Here is a 14373-nt window from a genome sequence, read left to right on the forward strand (position 1 = left end):
CTAACCTAAGAAAAGGCCTGGAAGTAAATGCAGACTTGTACTGCTACCTAAGAGGAGGGCTGACCGAGACCAGCTCAGGCTGCCTCGCCTACGAGGCTCACGGCAGCAACGCAGCCATGGCGCTCAGCACATTTCCCATGAACTGTGCCCACTGGGTGGTTATGAGGTTCACGGGAAGCAACGCAGCCACGGCGCTCAGCACATTTCCCATGAACTGTGCCCACTGGGTGGTTATGAGGCTCACGGGAAGCAACGCAGCCACGGCGCTCAGCACATTTCCCATGAACTGTGCCCACTGGGTGGCTATGAGGCTCACGGGAAGCAACGCAGCCACGGCGCTCAGCACATTTCCCATGAACTGTGCCCACTGGGTGGCTATGAGGCTCACGGGAAGCAACGCAGCCACGGCGCTCAGCACATTTCCCATGAACTGTGCCCACTGGGTGGCTATGAGGCTCACGGGAAGCAATGCAGCCACGGCGCTCAGCACATTTCCCATGAACTGTGCCCACTGGGTGGCTATGAGGCTCACGGGAAGCAATGCAGCCACGGCGCTCAGCACATTTCCCATGAACTGTGCCCACTGGGTGGTTATGAGGCTCACGGGAAGCAATGCAGCCACGGCGCTCAGCACATTTCCCATGAACTGTGCCCACTGGGTGGCTATGAGGCTCACGGGAAGCAATGCAGCCACGGCGCTCAGCACATTTCCCATGAACTGTGCCCACTGGGTGGCTATGAGGCTCACGGGAAGCAACGCAGCCACGGCGCTCAGCACACTTCCCATGAACTGTGCCCACTGGGTGGCTATGAGGCTCACGGGAAGCAATGCAGCCACGGCGCTCAGCACATTTCCCATGAACTGTGCCCACTGGGTGGCTATGAGGCTCACGGGAAGCAATGCAGCCACGGCGCTCAGCACATTTCACAGGAACTGTGCCCACTGGGTGGCTAGGACTTGAGCAGCTGCCAAAGTTCAAAGAAGTCGGCTGCTCAAACCAGGACTGAAAAGGAGCCCCAGTACCACTAGGAAGTACAATTCTAATAAAACCTTATCTTTAAAATGACTTGCAAGTTATTTAATCACTCTACAAGATTTTAGGGTACACTTTGAGATATTTCTCTTGCCCATAATTTACCTGCAGAAGTTATTTAGATTTCCATTAGAAAACACTTGCTTTACTCACATTATTAAATAAGCCAACTCTACCTAATAAAAAAAGATATAAGTAAACATACCACTTTGAGAGCTGAGATTGCTGCAAAATAAGGGGCTCCCGTGTACCTAAAAAGAAGACATTTACAGTCAAAAACTTCTGAGACTGAGGCAAGCACACCAGGTTTATCAATAAATGACCTCAGGACCCAGCCCTTAGGAGGTGCTCAGTACATGTTCAATAAACATGGATTAGAACCAGAAAAGTCCGGTTTTCACCTCAGACCTTTGGACTATGCTAGGAGGAGAGGCAAATTCTGGATTCCTGAGACCGTGGTCTCCCTGTAATGGGAATGTTCCAACTGAAGGCTTGAAGTGATGGTTTTAGGGGTTCATATATGTCAAACTTATCAAACTGTACATCTCCTAGACCTTAATAAAGCTGTTAGAGAATTAATCTCCCTAGTATAAAATAGCAAAGTTGCCAGATTTCTATCAACCAAAAAAACACAATAAAAATAGTATTTCCTACATTAAGAGAATAGATTAGAAAATATGATACCATCTATAATATCGGCAATAATGATAAAGCATCTAGGAATTAACTTTATAAAACACATAGTGCCTGACCGGTGGTGGCACAGTGGATAGAGTCAACCTGAGACGCTGAGGTCCCAGGTTCAAAACCCCGAGGTCACCAGCTTGAGCGCAGGCTCACCAGCTTGAGCACAGAATCATCAACATGAGTCGCTGGCTCAGCTGGAACCCCCTGGTCAAGGCACATATGAGAAGCAATCAATGAACAACTAAAAAGTGCCGCCTGACCTGTGGTGGCGCAGTGGATAAAGCATCAACCTGGAAATGCTGAGGTCGCCGGTTCGAAACCCTGGGCTTGCCTGGTCAAGGCACATATGGGAGTTGACGCTTCCAGCTACTCCCCCTTTCTCTCTCTCTGTCTCTCCTCTCTCTCCCTCTCTCTCCTCTCTAAAAATGAATTAAAAAAAAAAAAAAGTGCCACAACTACAAGTTGATGCTTCTTATCTCTTTCTCTTTCTGTCTATCTATCCCTGTTTGTCCCTCTCTCTGTCTCTTGCTTAAAAAAAAAAAAAAGAGCAAAGGCTGCCAAAACCCACAGGGTGTGAGGGGAACAGGTGCTTGTTGGGGGCAGCACATACTAGTGCAGTTCTGGGGAAGCACAATTTGCAATGTTTATCAACATTTAAAATGTCTCTGTCCTCTGCTCCACTAAGAATCCTCCTAGGAATTGATTCCTTGATTATAACCACATGGGTATACAAACAGATATATGTAAGGGGATGTCTACAGACATACTGTTAACTAAAAAAAAGGAAGAGTTAATAAAATGCTTATCAATAGGGACTTCGTTAAATAATTATGGCCCATCTATACAATGAATACCACATACTTACTATATAAATCAAAGCAGAAACACAAAGTAAAATAGAGTAAAGATAACTAAAAAAAGGCACATCAGGTAGATTCTAAATGTTAATAGGTTCATTTCTCTATTTTATTTTTTAAATTTTATTCATTTTTTTTAGAGAGGAGAGAGAGAGGGAGAGAGAGAGACAGAGAGAGAGAGAGAGAGGAGAGAAGGGGGGAGGAGCTGGAAGTATCAACTCCCATATGTGCCTTGACCAGGCAAGCCCAGGGTTTTGAACCGGCGACCTCAGCATTTCCAGGTCGATGCTTTATCCACTGCGCCACCACAGGTCAGGCCCATTTCTCTATTTAAAAAGGTAGTCACTGTCTTATTAGGTAAAGAAACAAAAATCTAGTTACCTATTATTTATAATAAGTATAACCTAACTACATAATAAACTATTAAAAATACAGAGCTAGGCTACAAGCACAGAGAATGTAAGCAGAAACAGAAATACTAACCAACGTCGAATTTAAGTCAAAGCAGTTGGATCATTTATAAGCAGGGACAAATTATAAATCTTTATGTGTCAAACAACACAGCAAAATATACAAAACTAACAGAGAGAAGAGGCCTTAAGAAAAGGCAGGATCTAGCAAATTTCATAAAAGACATTCAGGAATATCTTTAAATTAACAAAGTAGCCTGACCAGGTGGTGGCACAGTGGATAGAGTGTTGGACTGGGACACAGAGGACCCAGGTTTGAAACCTCGAGATCGCCGGCTTGAGCACAGACTCATCTGGTTTGAGCAAAGCTCACCAACTTGAGCCCAAGGTTGCTGGCTCGAGCAAGGGGTCACTCGCTCTGCTGAAGGCCCATGGTCAAGACACATATGAGAAAGCAATCAATGAACAACTAAGGTGTCGCAACAAAAAATTGATGCTTCTCATCTCTCTCCCTTTCTGTCTCTGTCCTTCTCTCTGTCACAAAAACAAAACAACAACAATAAAAAACAACAACAAAGTAAACCAAGCAGATGCTGTGTTCTCATCCTGATTACAAAAATAACACTTGCTTTGGTATGAGTCTGGTCAATATAGAAAAGTGTAAGAAAAAAACAGTCTCATTCCCCAACTATAGGCAAAACCTTTACCCTAACACAGTAGTCCCCAACCTTTTTTGGGCCACAGACCGTTTAATGTCAGAAAATATTTTCACAGACCAGCCTTTAGGCTTGGACGGATAAATGCACAAAATAAAATTATGCGACCGGCATAAAAACTGTGGTATTTTTAAATATAATTATCGAACTTACAAGACAAGCGTCAAGAGTGAGTCTTACAATCAAAACAGCATGGTATTGGCAGAAAAATAGACACTCAGACCAATGGAACAGAATAGAAAGTCCAGAAATAAAACCACATATATATAGTCAAATAATTTTTGATAAAGGGGCCAACAACACACAATGGAGAAAAGAAAGCCTCTTCAATAAATGGTGCTGGGAAAACTGGAAAACCACATGCAAAAGAATGAAACTGGACTACAGTCTCTCCCCCTGTACAAAAATTAACTCAAAATGGATCAAAGATCTAAACATAAGACCTGAAACAATTAAGTACATAGAAGAAGACATAGGTACTCAACTCATGGACCTGGGTTTTAAAGAGCATTTTATGAATTTGACTCCAATGGCAAGAGAAGTGAAGGCAAAAATTAATGAATGGGACTACATCAGACTAAGAAGTTTTTGCTCAGCAAGGGAAACTGATAACAAAATAAACAGAAAGCCAACTAAATGGGAAATGATATTTTCAAACAACAGCTCAGATAAGGGCCTAATATCCAAAATATACAAAGAACTCATAAAACTCAACAACAAACAAACAAACAATCCAATAAAAAAATGGGAAGAGGATATGAATAGACACTTCTCACAGGAAGAAATACAAATGGCCAACAGATATATGAAAAGATGCTCATCTTCTTTAGCTATTAGAGAAATGCAAATCAAAACGGCAATGAGATACCACCTCACACCTGTTCGATTAGCTGTTATTAGCAAGTCAGGTAATAGCAAATGTTGGAGAGGCTGTGGAGAAAAAGGAACCCTCATCCACTGTTGGTGGGAATGTAAAGTAGTACAACCATTATGGAAGAAAGTATGGTGGTTCCTCAAAAAACTGAAAATAGAACTACCTTATGACCCAGCAATCCCTCTACTGGGTATATATCCCCAAAACTCAGAAACATTGATACGTAAAGACACATGCAGCCCCATGTTTATTGCAGCATTGTTCACAGTGGCCAGGACATGGAAACAACCAAAAAGCCCATCAATAGATGACTGGATAAAGAAGATGTGGCACATATACACTATGGAATACTACTCAGCCATAAGAAATGATGACATCGGAACATTTACAGCAAAATGGTGGGATCTTGATAACATGATACGAAGCGAAATAAGTAAATCAGAAAAAAACAGGAACTGTATTATTCCATACGTAGGTGGGACATAATAGTGAAACTAAGAGACATTGATAAGAGTGTGGTGGTTACGGGGGGGGAGGGGGGAATGGGAGAGGGATAGGGGGTGGGAGGGGCACAAAGAAAACAAGATAGAAGGTGACAGAGGACAATCTGACTTTGGGTGGTGGGTATGCAACATAATTGAATGACAAGATAACCTGGACTTGTTATCTTTGAATATATGTATCCTGATTTATTGATGTCACCCCATTAAAAAAATAAAATTAAAAAAAAAAAAAAAAAAAAAAAGAAAAAAAAAAAGAGTGAGTCTTAGACGGATGTAACAGAGGGAATCTGGTCATTTTTAAAAAATAAAACATCGTTCAGACTTAAATATAAATAAAACGGAAATAATGTAAGTTATTTACTCTTTCTCTGTGAACGGTACCAAATGGCCCACGGACTAATACCGGTCTGCGGCCCAGGGGTTGGGGGCCACTGCCCTAACATACACCAGCGAATAGCTCAATCAGGGCCCCTGAGAGTTTTCTCCTATTCAATCTTAATCACTGAAAAATGCCAAGTGTCATTATATTTGGAAATGATGACTAGGGTCCAACTAATTGGATGGCCAGTGGAATGGATGGCTGATAGGTAGGCAGAAGCCAGATGACAGGATCACTTACTCTTGGCAGCCTCCAACTATGCCTATTCTTCCATCTTGCCCTTTGTGCTTCTTGGTAGTTAGAGGAGGTATAATATTTCTCACCAACTGAAGAGTATTTTCCATATCCTTTATTGAATGTGCTTTATTCAGCGAAAATGCTCTTTTTAAAACTGAAAAACAGGAAAATGAAATTCCTCAGAACGTAGATACTTATTAATATGCAAAAAACAGAAAATTAAACAAAATAGCCCATTAACCAAAATACTTCCCTAGGCTACAGATTTTCACCAACAGTTTCATTATTTTATTTCTGTAAGCAAATGACATTCAGAAATTACAACACTAACACATGTGGTATAATTCAAGTTTATTTTTTAAATGTATCAGACATTTTGGAAGTCTGATACAGAAAGTTTTTTTAACGCATTATTAACAAACTACATATATTTCATTTCAGTCTTCCTTTAAGTTTATTACATCTGTTCTCTCAAACTGGAAAAGCAGTTTCCCATTTGTTCCCTTCCGCTGTCATATTCACGTCTGACAGATTCATATTACTCCCCACTTAATTTTCCAGTCATATTTCCAACACTCAATAACCTGTAACTAAACAACATTCAGTAACTAAAAAACCTAGAAATGGCATTCTAAATATACAACATTTTACATTGGCTTCAAAGGAATTCTGAATGTCTCTAAATAGCTAATTTTAATGGGCCTTTCTTGAAAACAAAGCACTCATTATTTCTATCCTTCCAGTTATTCAGCAGCTGAGAAAAACTAGACATGGGTCACAAGTTCAGTGAAGATCGTAAGTGGACTCAGTTCCACATGGTCAACCAGCTTTACCTCTAATAACATTCTTAGACTTTTACTTTGTATTCAACAAAATTATGCAAGAAATTTTCTTTAATGAGTAGATGTAAATGCCTCCTTAGCTAATGTATCAGATGTTTAGACCCCAAGATGTAAAGAGAATATTAATTACTCTCCCCCAACACCTTTCACCTTCCAAACCAAACAAACGACTAAAACTCAAAACAGAATCACGGTAACCCTCCAGCCAAGACATGGCACAGCAAATGAAGCTTAGGCAAGGACCAGTACAACTGGCTGATCCTCTGCTCCCACTGTCTTCCCTCATAAGTCACACTCCACAGTGACATGTCCACAGCTCTGCTTCCCCCTACACCAACTCAGAGCCAGTCAGCAGAGGCGCTGAGCTAACACAGCAACCCTGCTCTCAATCATCCCCGCTGAAAATTTCAACTTCCCAAATGCTCGTCCACACCCCGAATTCCCAGACTGCACAATCTTTGCCATGTACAGTTACTGTGAAATGCTCTTTTTGAGGGTCCCCTAGCCAGCTGCATGAAAGGAACCAGAGCTGTTATAATCAGATTTAACGACCGCATGCATCACTGACTGCTGACAAGCAGTCTATGCAGTCACGAAAATGCTTTCCATGCATTTGTTTCAAACTTGAACATATGTAGCTTAACAATTCATGACTGGTTAATAAGAATACCAGAGAATGGTCATTCCTCCAAACTCCCCAGAATAATAAATACAGGTGCTTAAAAAAAAAAAAAAAAGTCTAGAAACTGTAAAGATAAAATCCAAACTTACCAGTCACTCAAGGGTTGTTCGGGTTCCCTATGTTTCGGGTTTATTAGATACCATAATTTTACACTAAGCACTGAGCCCACACAAATATCCCTAAGAACACTCCACCGCCTCTTGCCTACACAGAATGTGACACAGCTCCCACTTATGGCTTAAAGGAGGGCCCATGTGTTTTCAAGTTGGATCTGCACTCTCAATTGCCTCAGACAGAGTCTGGCACAGAATAAGACACTGAATAAACATTTGCTCAATTAAAGGCATCTTGACACTCTCATTAGTAGCCACTTTGCCATTCTTTTACAAATAAGGTCACTGAGGCCTAGAGAGACAGGTCTATGAAGATGACTGTTAGTAATAGATGGGCCAGGGAAGAAGACATCATTTTACCAAAATGTTGCCATTTTAAGGCAAACAAAATCATTTTTCTTTAGCCAAATATTTGCCCCCAACAACCCAAAGACAAGTCAAACCCTTATGGAATGCCTTCTGAAACCATTTGGGAGGGGAAATAAATCATTGTTGAGAAGTACAGCATTTTTCGCCTGACCAGGCAGTGGCGCAGTGGATAGAGCGTTGGACTGGTATGTGGAGGACCCAGGTTCCAGACCTCAAGGTCACCAGCTTAAGCGCGGGCTCATCTGGTTTGAGCAAAGCTCACGAGCTTGGACCCACGGTTGCTGGCTCAAGCAAGGGGTTACACGGTCTGCTGTAGCCCCACGGTCAAGACACATATGAGAAAGCAATCAATGAACTAAAGAGTGCCACAATAAAAACTGATGATTAATGCTTCTCATCTCTCTCCATTCCTGTCTGTCTGTCCCTATCTCTCTCTCTGATTCTCTCTCTGTCCGTGTAAAAAAAAAAAAAATCAATAAAGAGAAGTACAGCATTTTCACTTTTTAACTGGAATTGTATGAATGCAAAGTAAGATCACACTGTTCACCAGCATTCTGTCCCATTCACCTACAATGAGCACCTGTTAGCAAAAGGGTCAAAGAAAAGGTCAATTAAATTTCCCTAAATTTCACAATGAAGCTTAGTTTCAGCTGGCTTACTGACATACATCATTTGGATTTATCCATGGAAATACTTACCATATTTCCCCATGTATAAGATGCACCTTTGTTTGAAAAATTTTGGGTCTAAAAACTGGGTGAGTCTTACACAGTGGTTGTAGATATCTTTTACTTGCATTTCTCGCTTTTTTGCGCTTGTTTTGACAATGATAAGGAATTGTATGAATTTTATGATGAATAAAATCTGAGTTCAATAACTTTATGTAATATTTTTTTCCAAATTTTGGGCCCCAAAATTAAGGTGCGTCTTACACATGAAGAAATACGGTAAATATAACCATCAAAGTTCTGAAGGATAAAAAGGCCTTGACAAGAAGGGACTTAAAAATTTATCCTATTAAGTAACTTTGTTTCTATAACAATTCTGAGTCTGGAAGAACAAGCAAAACTGGTCTGTTTCTCATTTGCTTTAAAGAAGTGTGGCTGAGGAGATCTGGAGAATACAGGTTTATTTCTTAAGCTTGGGCTGTTTTCTATAATTACTTGCCACTTACAACTTTCTGTGATACGGGTTTTGTTTGTGCCAAACTTGCTTTAAATTAATATGAACCGCCTGACCTATGGTGGCGCAGTGGATAAAGCATCGACCTGGAAAGGCTGAGGTTGCTGGTTCAAAACCCTGGGCTTGCCTGGTCAAGGCACATATGGGAGTTGATGCTTCCAGCTCCTCCCCCCTTCTCTCTCTCTGTCTCTCTCTCCTCTCTCTCCCTCTCTGTCTCCTCTCTAAAAAACTAATATGAACCATAACTAATCTGGAGCACATGACAGCAATGCTTAATTAAGTTAATGGAAATAGGTCTGAAAGCCAGGATAGGAAGTCAGGGAGCTAGAATAACTGGTTTTTGACAAAGTTCAGCAAGTCAGTCTAATAAGAAAACCTAAAACAAACTCAAAGAAAAATCTTGCTAACTAGTGTGTGGATTTAAGACAAACAGCTGACAATAAAAAGTCTCAACGAATTGGTTCTCGGAAGCCCCTCCCTGCTGCTGGTGTGACTGAGGTGCATTAGCTAGCTGTGGAACTCCTTAATTCTCGTCAAAGCACTAGGACTCTCTACCGTGCCTAAACACAAAAAGCGAAGCTCATTCCTCCCCGCACGTCTCGGCCCGAAAGCTCCGCGATCCTGAAAGCCCCGCCCGGCTGGCGGGATCCCGGCTGGCCAGCGTACCCGTCACCCACGCCTCGGGTCACCCCCGCCCGCAGCTCCTCGCCGCCGCCGGCGCGCACAGTCCGGGCACCACACAGCTCCTCGCCGACCCTGGGCCCCACCGCGGCGCTTCCCGACCGGACACGAGGCCCGCAGCCGGGTACCTGCATCCAGCGGCGGCCCGTACAGCGCTAGCGCGACCGAGAGCAGCATGACAGCGGCTGCGCCGACGACCGGAGCCCTGATCCCCGCCGGAATGGCCATGCCCAGGAAGGCGTTTAACGAGCTTACCTAGCCGGCAGGCCCACGCTGCGGCTACCCAGCCGGGACCCACAGCCATTGGCGAACTTCCGGGCTTCCGCCCACCCCCGCGCCGCCGCCGGAACCAAAGCGGTCTGGCAGACTTCGGGAAGCCGGACCGTCTTGGCGGCGAGGCCGGAAGCCGGCTCCCACTCGCAATTGAATGGGATTGGTCATCCTTCATCCCGCTTGGTCCAGTGGTATTTTCCTGGGTGGAAGATCGCGGAATCAAAATGCGTCATAATGCTTTAGGGCCTGAGTTGTTTTTATCGTTCCTTTTTTGGACCAGTGGCATTGTAGAAAATAATTGAGTTAGAAAGCTACCCAGTTGACAGGCAGTGCATTTACCGTTTCAGTTGCATGCTTATACGGTGTCTAGGAATTTAGCTCCAATGGAAAAGCTTTATCTTTTTTTAATTGTATAATCAGCATCCCAGAACATGACACATAGGTGCTTACTCTCTCTTTATTGAGGTACAATTAACATAACAATACAATTCACTAATTTTAATTATACAATTCTATGAGTTTTAACAAATGTGTATAATCATGTAGTCATCACCACTGTCTTAATTTAGAATATTCATCAACATGCTGAAATCATGCTTTTGATGCTATTATAAATGTTCATTTTTCGTTTGTTTTCGTATACGGAACTACAGTTGATTTTTATATACTAACATTGTATTCTTTGACTATGCTAAATTCATTTGTGAATTCTAGCAGATATTTTTTAAATTATTTGGAATCTTCTATATGAGTAATGTCAGTTTGCACCAGTTTTTGGTGACAATAACTTGAACTGCAGTTACTTGGTAAGGTAGTATCCACCAGGTTGTTTATTACTAGTATAAACTCCTGAATTTTTATTTATTCAGATTTATTTATTAGTCTCTAGGTTATTTACCTATTACTAGTATGAATTCATCGATTTTAATTTTGTTTTATTCATTTTTAATTTATATATTACTGTAAAGCCAGAAGCCACGGCCACCACTACAGCTGCCTGGCTCATGCAGGTTCGCATGGATTCGGACAGTCGGTAAAGAAACAACGGAGCCAAAAACTGGTGGGCCACCATCTTTAATTCTAGCTTGCACCCAGCGGGCAAGTAAAAAACACACACTGGGCTCCAAAACCCACTTCACATACAGTGCTCACAAAGCTACTGACTTATCCGAGTTTCCTAGAATCAAAGGTTTCTAGCTCACCAGACTTATTCACCTCTGTTCCCCATCTCCTTCCTTCTCCCTGCACAAACTCTGCACTAACTGGCTTCTCACTCAACACTCCGCCATCTTGGCTGCTTCTCCTGGCCACATGGCCTCTTTCTGCTCTCCTTTCTGCTCTCTCCTCTAATGATAATCTCAGGAACCAAGAGCGCAAGCTCCCGTTCTGCCCCCATTTTATACTGTAGAAATCCAAACCCTTAATCCAATATACAAAATAGGGAAGTCTCTAATACAAAGTCACTTAACTGGGGCATGATGGGATTGTACCACCCCACATCAAAAAGGGTGGGAAAGGCTTAGTCCCAAAACCAAGCCCCAGGCTACAAGGATTCTGCCTGCCCACAGCCTGCCCCCAACACACATTAATATCACCTGGGCAATGGCCTCCACGTGGGCAGTGCCATCTTTAACAAAGTGAGCATAATATATTTTATCTGCCCAACAATTACCCCTTTTTATAATTTAAATGAAACGTTGAAATATTTACATTTCAATGGGTTATCTGGGGCCCCCAGCTTTACAGCCACATTTGATCTTTGTGATATGATCGTGAGTTTGCATTCCTACAGAATGCAGAACATGATTTTTTTCTTTCTTTTCTTTCTTTGTTCTTTCTTTCTTTCTTTTTCTTTCTTCCTTCCCTTCCTTTCCCTTTACTTTTTTTCCTTTCCCTTCCCTTCCCTTCCCTTTTTTAAGTGAGAGGAGGGGAGATAGAGAGACTCCTGCATGTGCCCCTACTGGGATCCACCTGGCAACCTGTAAGGCCAGGAGCCGCCATCGTGGCCATTCACATGCATTGGATTCGGGCAGACGGTAAAGAAATGGTGGAGTCAGAGGATGGTGGGCCATCCTATTTATTGGTGTCTCACCAAGACAGGCAAACAACAAAAGAAGACAAGGGAAAAGCAGAAAACCAGCTTTTCCCATGAAGGGCAAGGGATCAGGGAAGCCCCTGCAATTGTGATAGCAGGAACTGTGTGAGCCAGCTCCTGGTCTGTCCCACTTTATAGTGTAGAAAACCAAAAACCCTTAATCCAATATACAAACAAGGAAGTCTCTGATACAAAGTCACTTATCTGAGGCATAATTGGATTCCTCATGAAAGTGCACCACCCAGCCTGACCTGTGGTGGCGCAGTGGTTAAAGCGCTGACCTGGAAATGCTGAGGTCGCCGGTTCGAAACCCTGGGCTTGCCTGGTCAAGGCGCATATGCGAGTTGATGCTTCTAGCTCCTCCCCCCTTCTCTCTCTCTGTCTCTCTCCCTCTCTCTCTCCTCTCTAAAAATGAAGAAATAAAATAAATTTAAAAAAAAAAAAAAGAAAAAAAAGAAAGTGCACCACCCAGATCATACAATCAGTCAAGGGTGTGGGGAAAAGCTTAGTCTTAAAACTAAACCTTAGGCTACACTGACCCTGCCTGCTTATAGCCCGTCCTCCACACCCAATATAAATCACAAGCGAGCAAACATATATATCATATTTACAAACTTATTTGACCAACATTCCACCCCTTTTGCTCGCTTTACAATCTAAACCACAGGTATCTTCCATGATGGCCACTGTGCATGGAGTGGGATACATTGCATAAACAGAGATAGTACAAATACAGCAATAGGATTAACAAATCAAAAGCTATGGACGAAATGAGAGAGCTGTCAGTGGCACCAAGAGAGACAAATCTTTTCCCTCTGGCAGAATACAGGCCAGAGTTTTGTCTGCAGACAGCACCGTAGCTGGCACCAGAGGCCACCCTGAGTGGGCATACCAAACCTTATTGGCCAATACACCAGCATCTGCTGGTTCTATGTGTAGTAAAATAGAACTCATTATTGGCCATAAAGAAATTATAAAGGTGCCCTTCATAATGCTGTCCCCTTAAGCACTCAAGGGATAATACACTTCTACCTTAGGTGGCCAGGTGCTGGTTGCCCAAGGAGTTAACTGGAGGTCCACCTCTAACCCCTTTCCCCATGGTGCCAACAAGGCCACCCATCTCAGATGGGGGGCCTGTACAGTCCAGGGCCAAGTCCATTGAAGCCGTTGTCCTTTAAGAAGGGCTGTTGGAGCAGGCAAGAGCACATTGCCCTGCTGTCCGAAACCTGGCTTGAGTAAAATGTCCTTGGTGCGTATCTGCAACTGAATGGGGGCAGCTGTTCGATGCAGGAGGGCCTCTACTGGAGCTGGGCTCCCCCATTGAGGTCGCTCATTCAAAATCCAAAGTACTGTCCATAAGCGGCGTGTCCATCCAGTAAGAGAGCCAGTGCCCCCCTCCTGTCACAGTCCCTGCTTTAAGAGTCCATTATACCGCTCAATGATGCCAGCAGCCTGGGGGTGGTAGGGAACATGGTACTTCCAGTCCACCCCCAGCTTTTGAGCCCATTGTCTCACTGTTGAACCAGTGAAGTGGGTACCGTTGTCACTTTCAAGGACCACCAGCCGCCCATACACAGCACTCAGGCGGTCCGGAGCCTATATGACTGCCCTCTGGTCAGGGTTACGAGTGGGGTAAGCAGCAAGCAGCCCAGTGGCAGTATCTACACAAGTGACTGCATACTGGTACCCTTCTGACTTTGGTAAGGGTCCAATGATGTCTATCTGCCATCGTGTCAGTGGAACATGACCCCTCTGGATCTGTCCAGGTGACACCAGTGGTCTCTGAGGGTGCTCCTTGGAACATACTGCACATTGCTCACAGGCTGAAAGTACCTCTGCATAGGACACAGACAAGTTCCATGCCTTAACCGTAGCCCACATAGTTTTCTGTCCTGCATGGAGCAGGCGCCGGTGGAGCCACTGCGCCACATCACCTGCAGGCGCAGTCTCCAACCATCGCACCCTTGCCAACGTATCTGCCTCATCATTCCCAGGATGGGCTAGAGGGGCATGCCTTGTGACATGATATACTGTCACCTGCTTCTGGTGTCCTATTTCCCATAAGTCCTGCCACATGGCCTGACCCCATAGTGGACGGTGCATTACCATCCACTGGTTAATGTGCCAAGTAGCAATCCAAAGGGTCAGTCCATGATAGACAGCCCAGCTGTCAGTACAGATCACCAGAGGTGAAGGTTCATTATGGGCAACTAGCCAAACAGCTCTTAATTCTGCCCATTGGCTGCTTTGGCCTGTTCCCGTGTCCATCCAAATAGTCTCAGTGGCCGGATGGAAGGTGATAGCCGTTCATTTGGCAGGTTGGCCCCTGCTGGACCCATCAGTATACCAGGCATTCTCGGGGATGGGCACCCGCCCCTCCTGGTAGGGACTGACTTCAGGTTCTGCCTCCTGAGCCCCAGTTGCACCTGACTCTAAGGT

General features: G+C 43.8%; 1 protein-coding gene across 2 annotated transcripts in view; it reads right to left on the reverse strand.

The window, feature by feature from the left end:
* Positions 1–9902, reverse strand: part of NAXD (NAD(P)HX dehydratase) — a 29059-nt gene extending 19157 nt beyond the window's left edge. Inside the window, exons 1-3 of one of the 2 annotated variants that reach the window (XM_066236572.1) lie at positions 9822–9902; positions 5701–5851; positions 1240–1285 (exon numbers count right to left, since the gene is read on the reverse strand). In XM_066236572.1, coding sequence (XP_066092669.1) covers positions 1240–1285; positions 5701–5851; positions 9822–9870 — 246 coding nt within the window. In that variant the 5' untranslated portion in view covers positions 9871–9902. Of the gene's footprint in view, positions 1–1239; positions 1286–5700; positions 5852–9694 lie in introns of both variants that reach the window. The other variant, XM_066236570.1, reaches the window with a different exon arrangement.
* Positions 9903–14373: the final 4471 nt, after the last annotated feature.

Source organism: Saccopteryx bilineata, chromosome 6, assembly GCF_036850765.1.
Source record: "Saccopteryx bilineata isolate mSacBil1 chromosome 6, mSacBil1_pri_phased_curated, whole genome shotgun sequence".
Taxonomy (NCBI): domain Eukaryota; kingdom Metazoa; phylum Chordata; class Mammalia; order Chiroptera; family Emballonuridae; genus Saccopteryx; species Saccopteryx bilineata.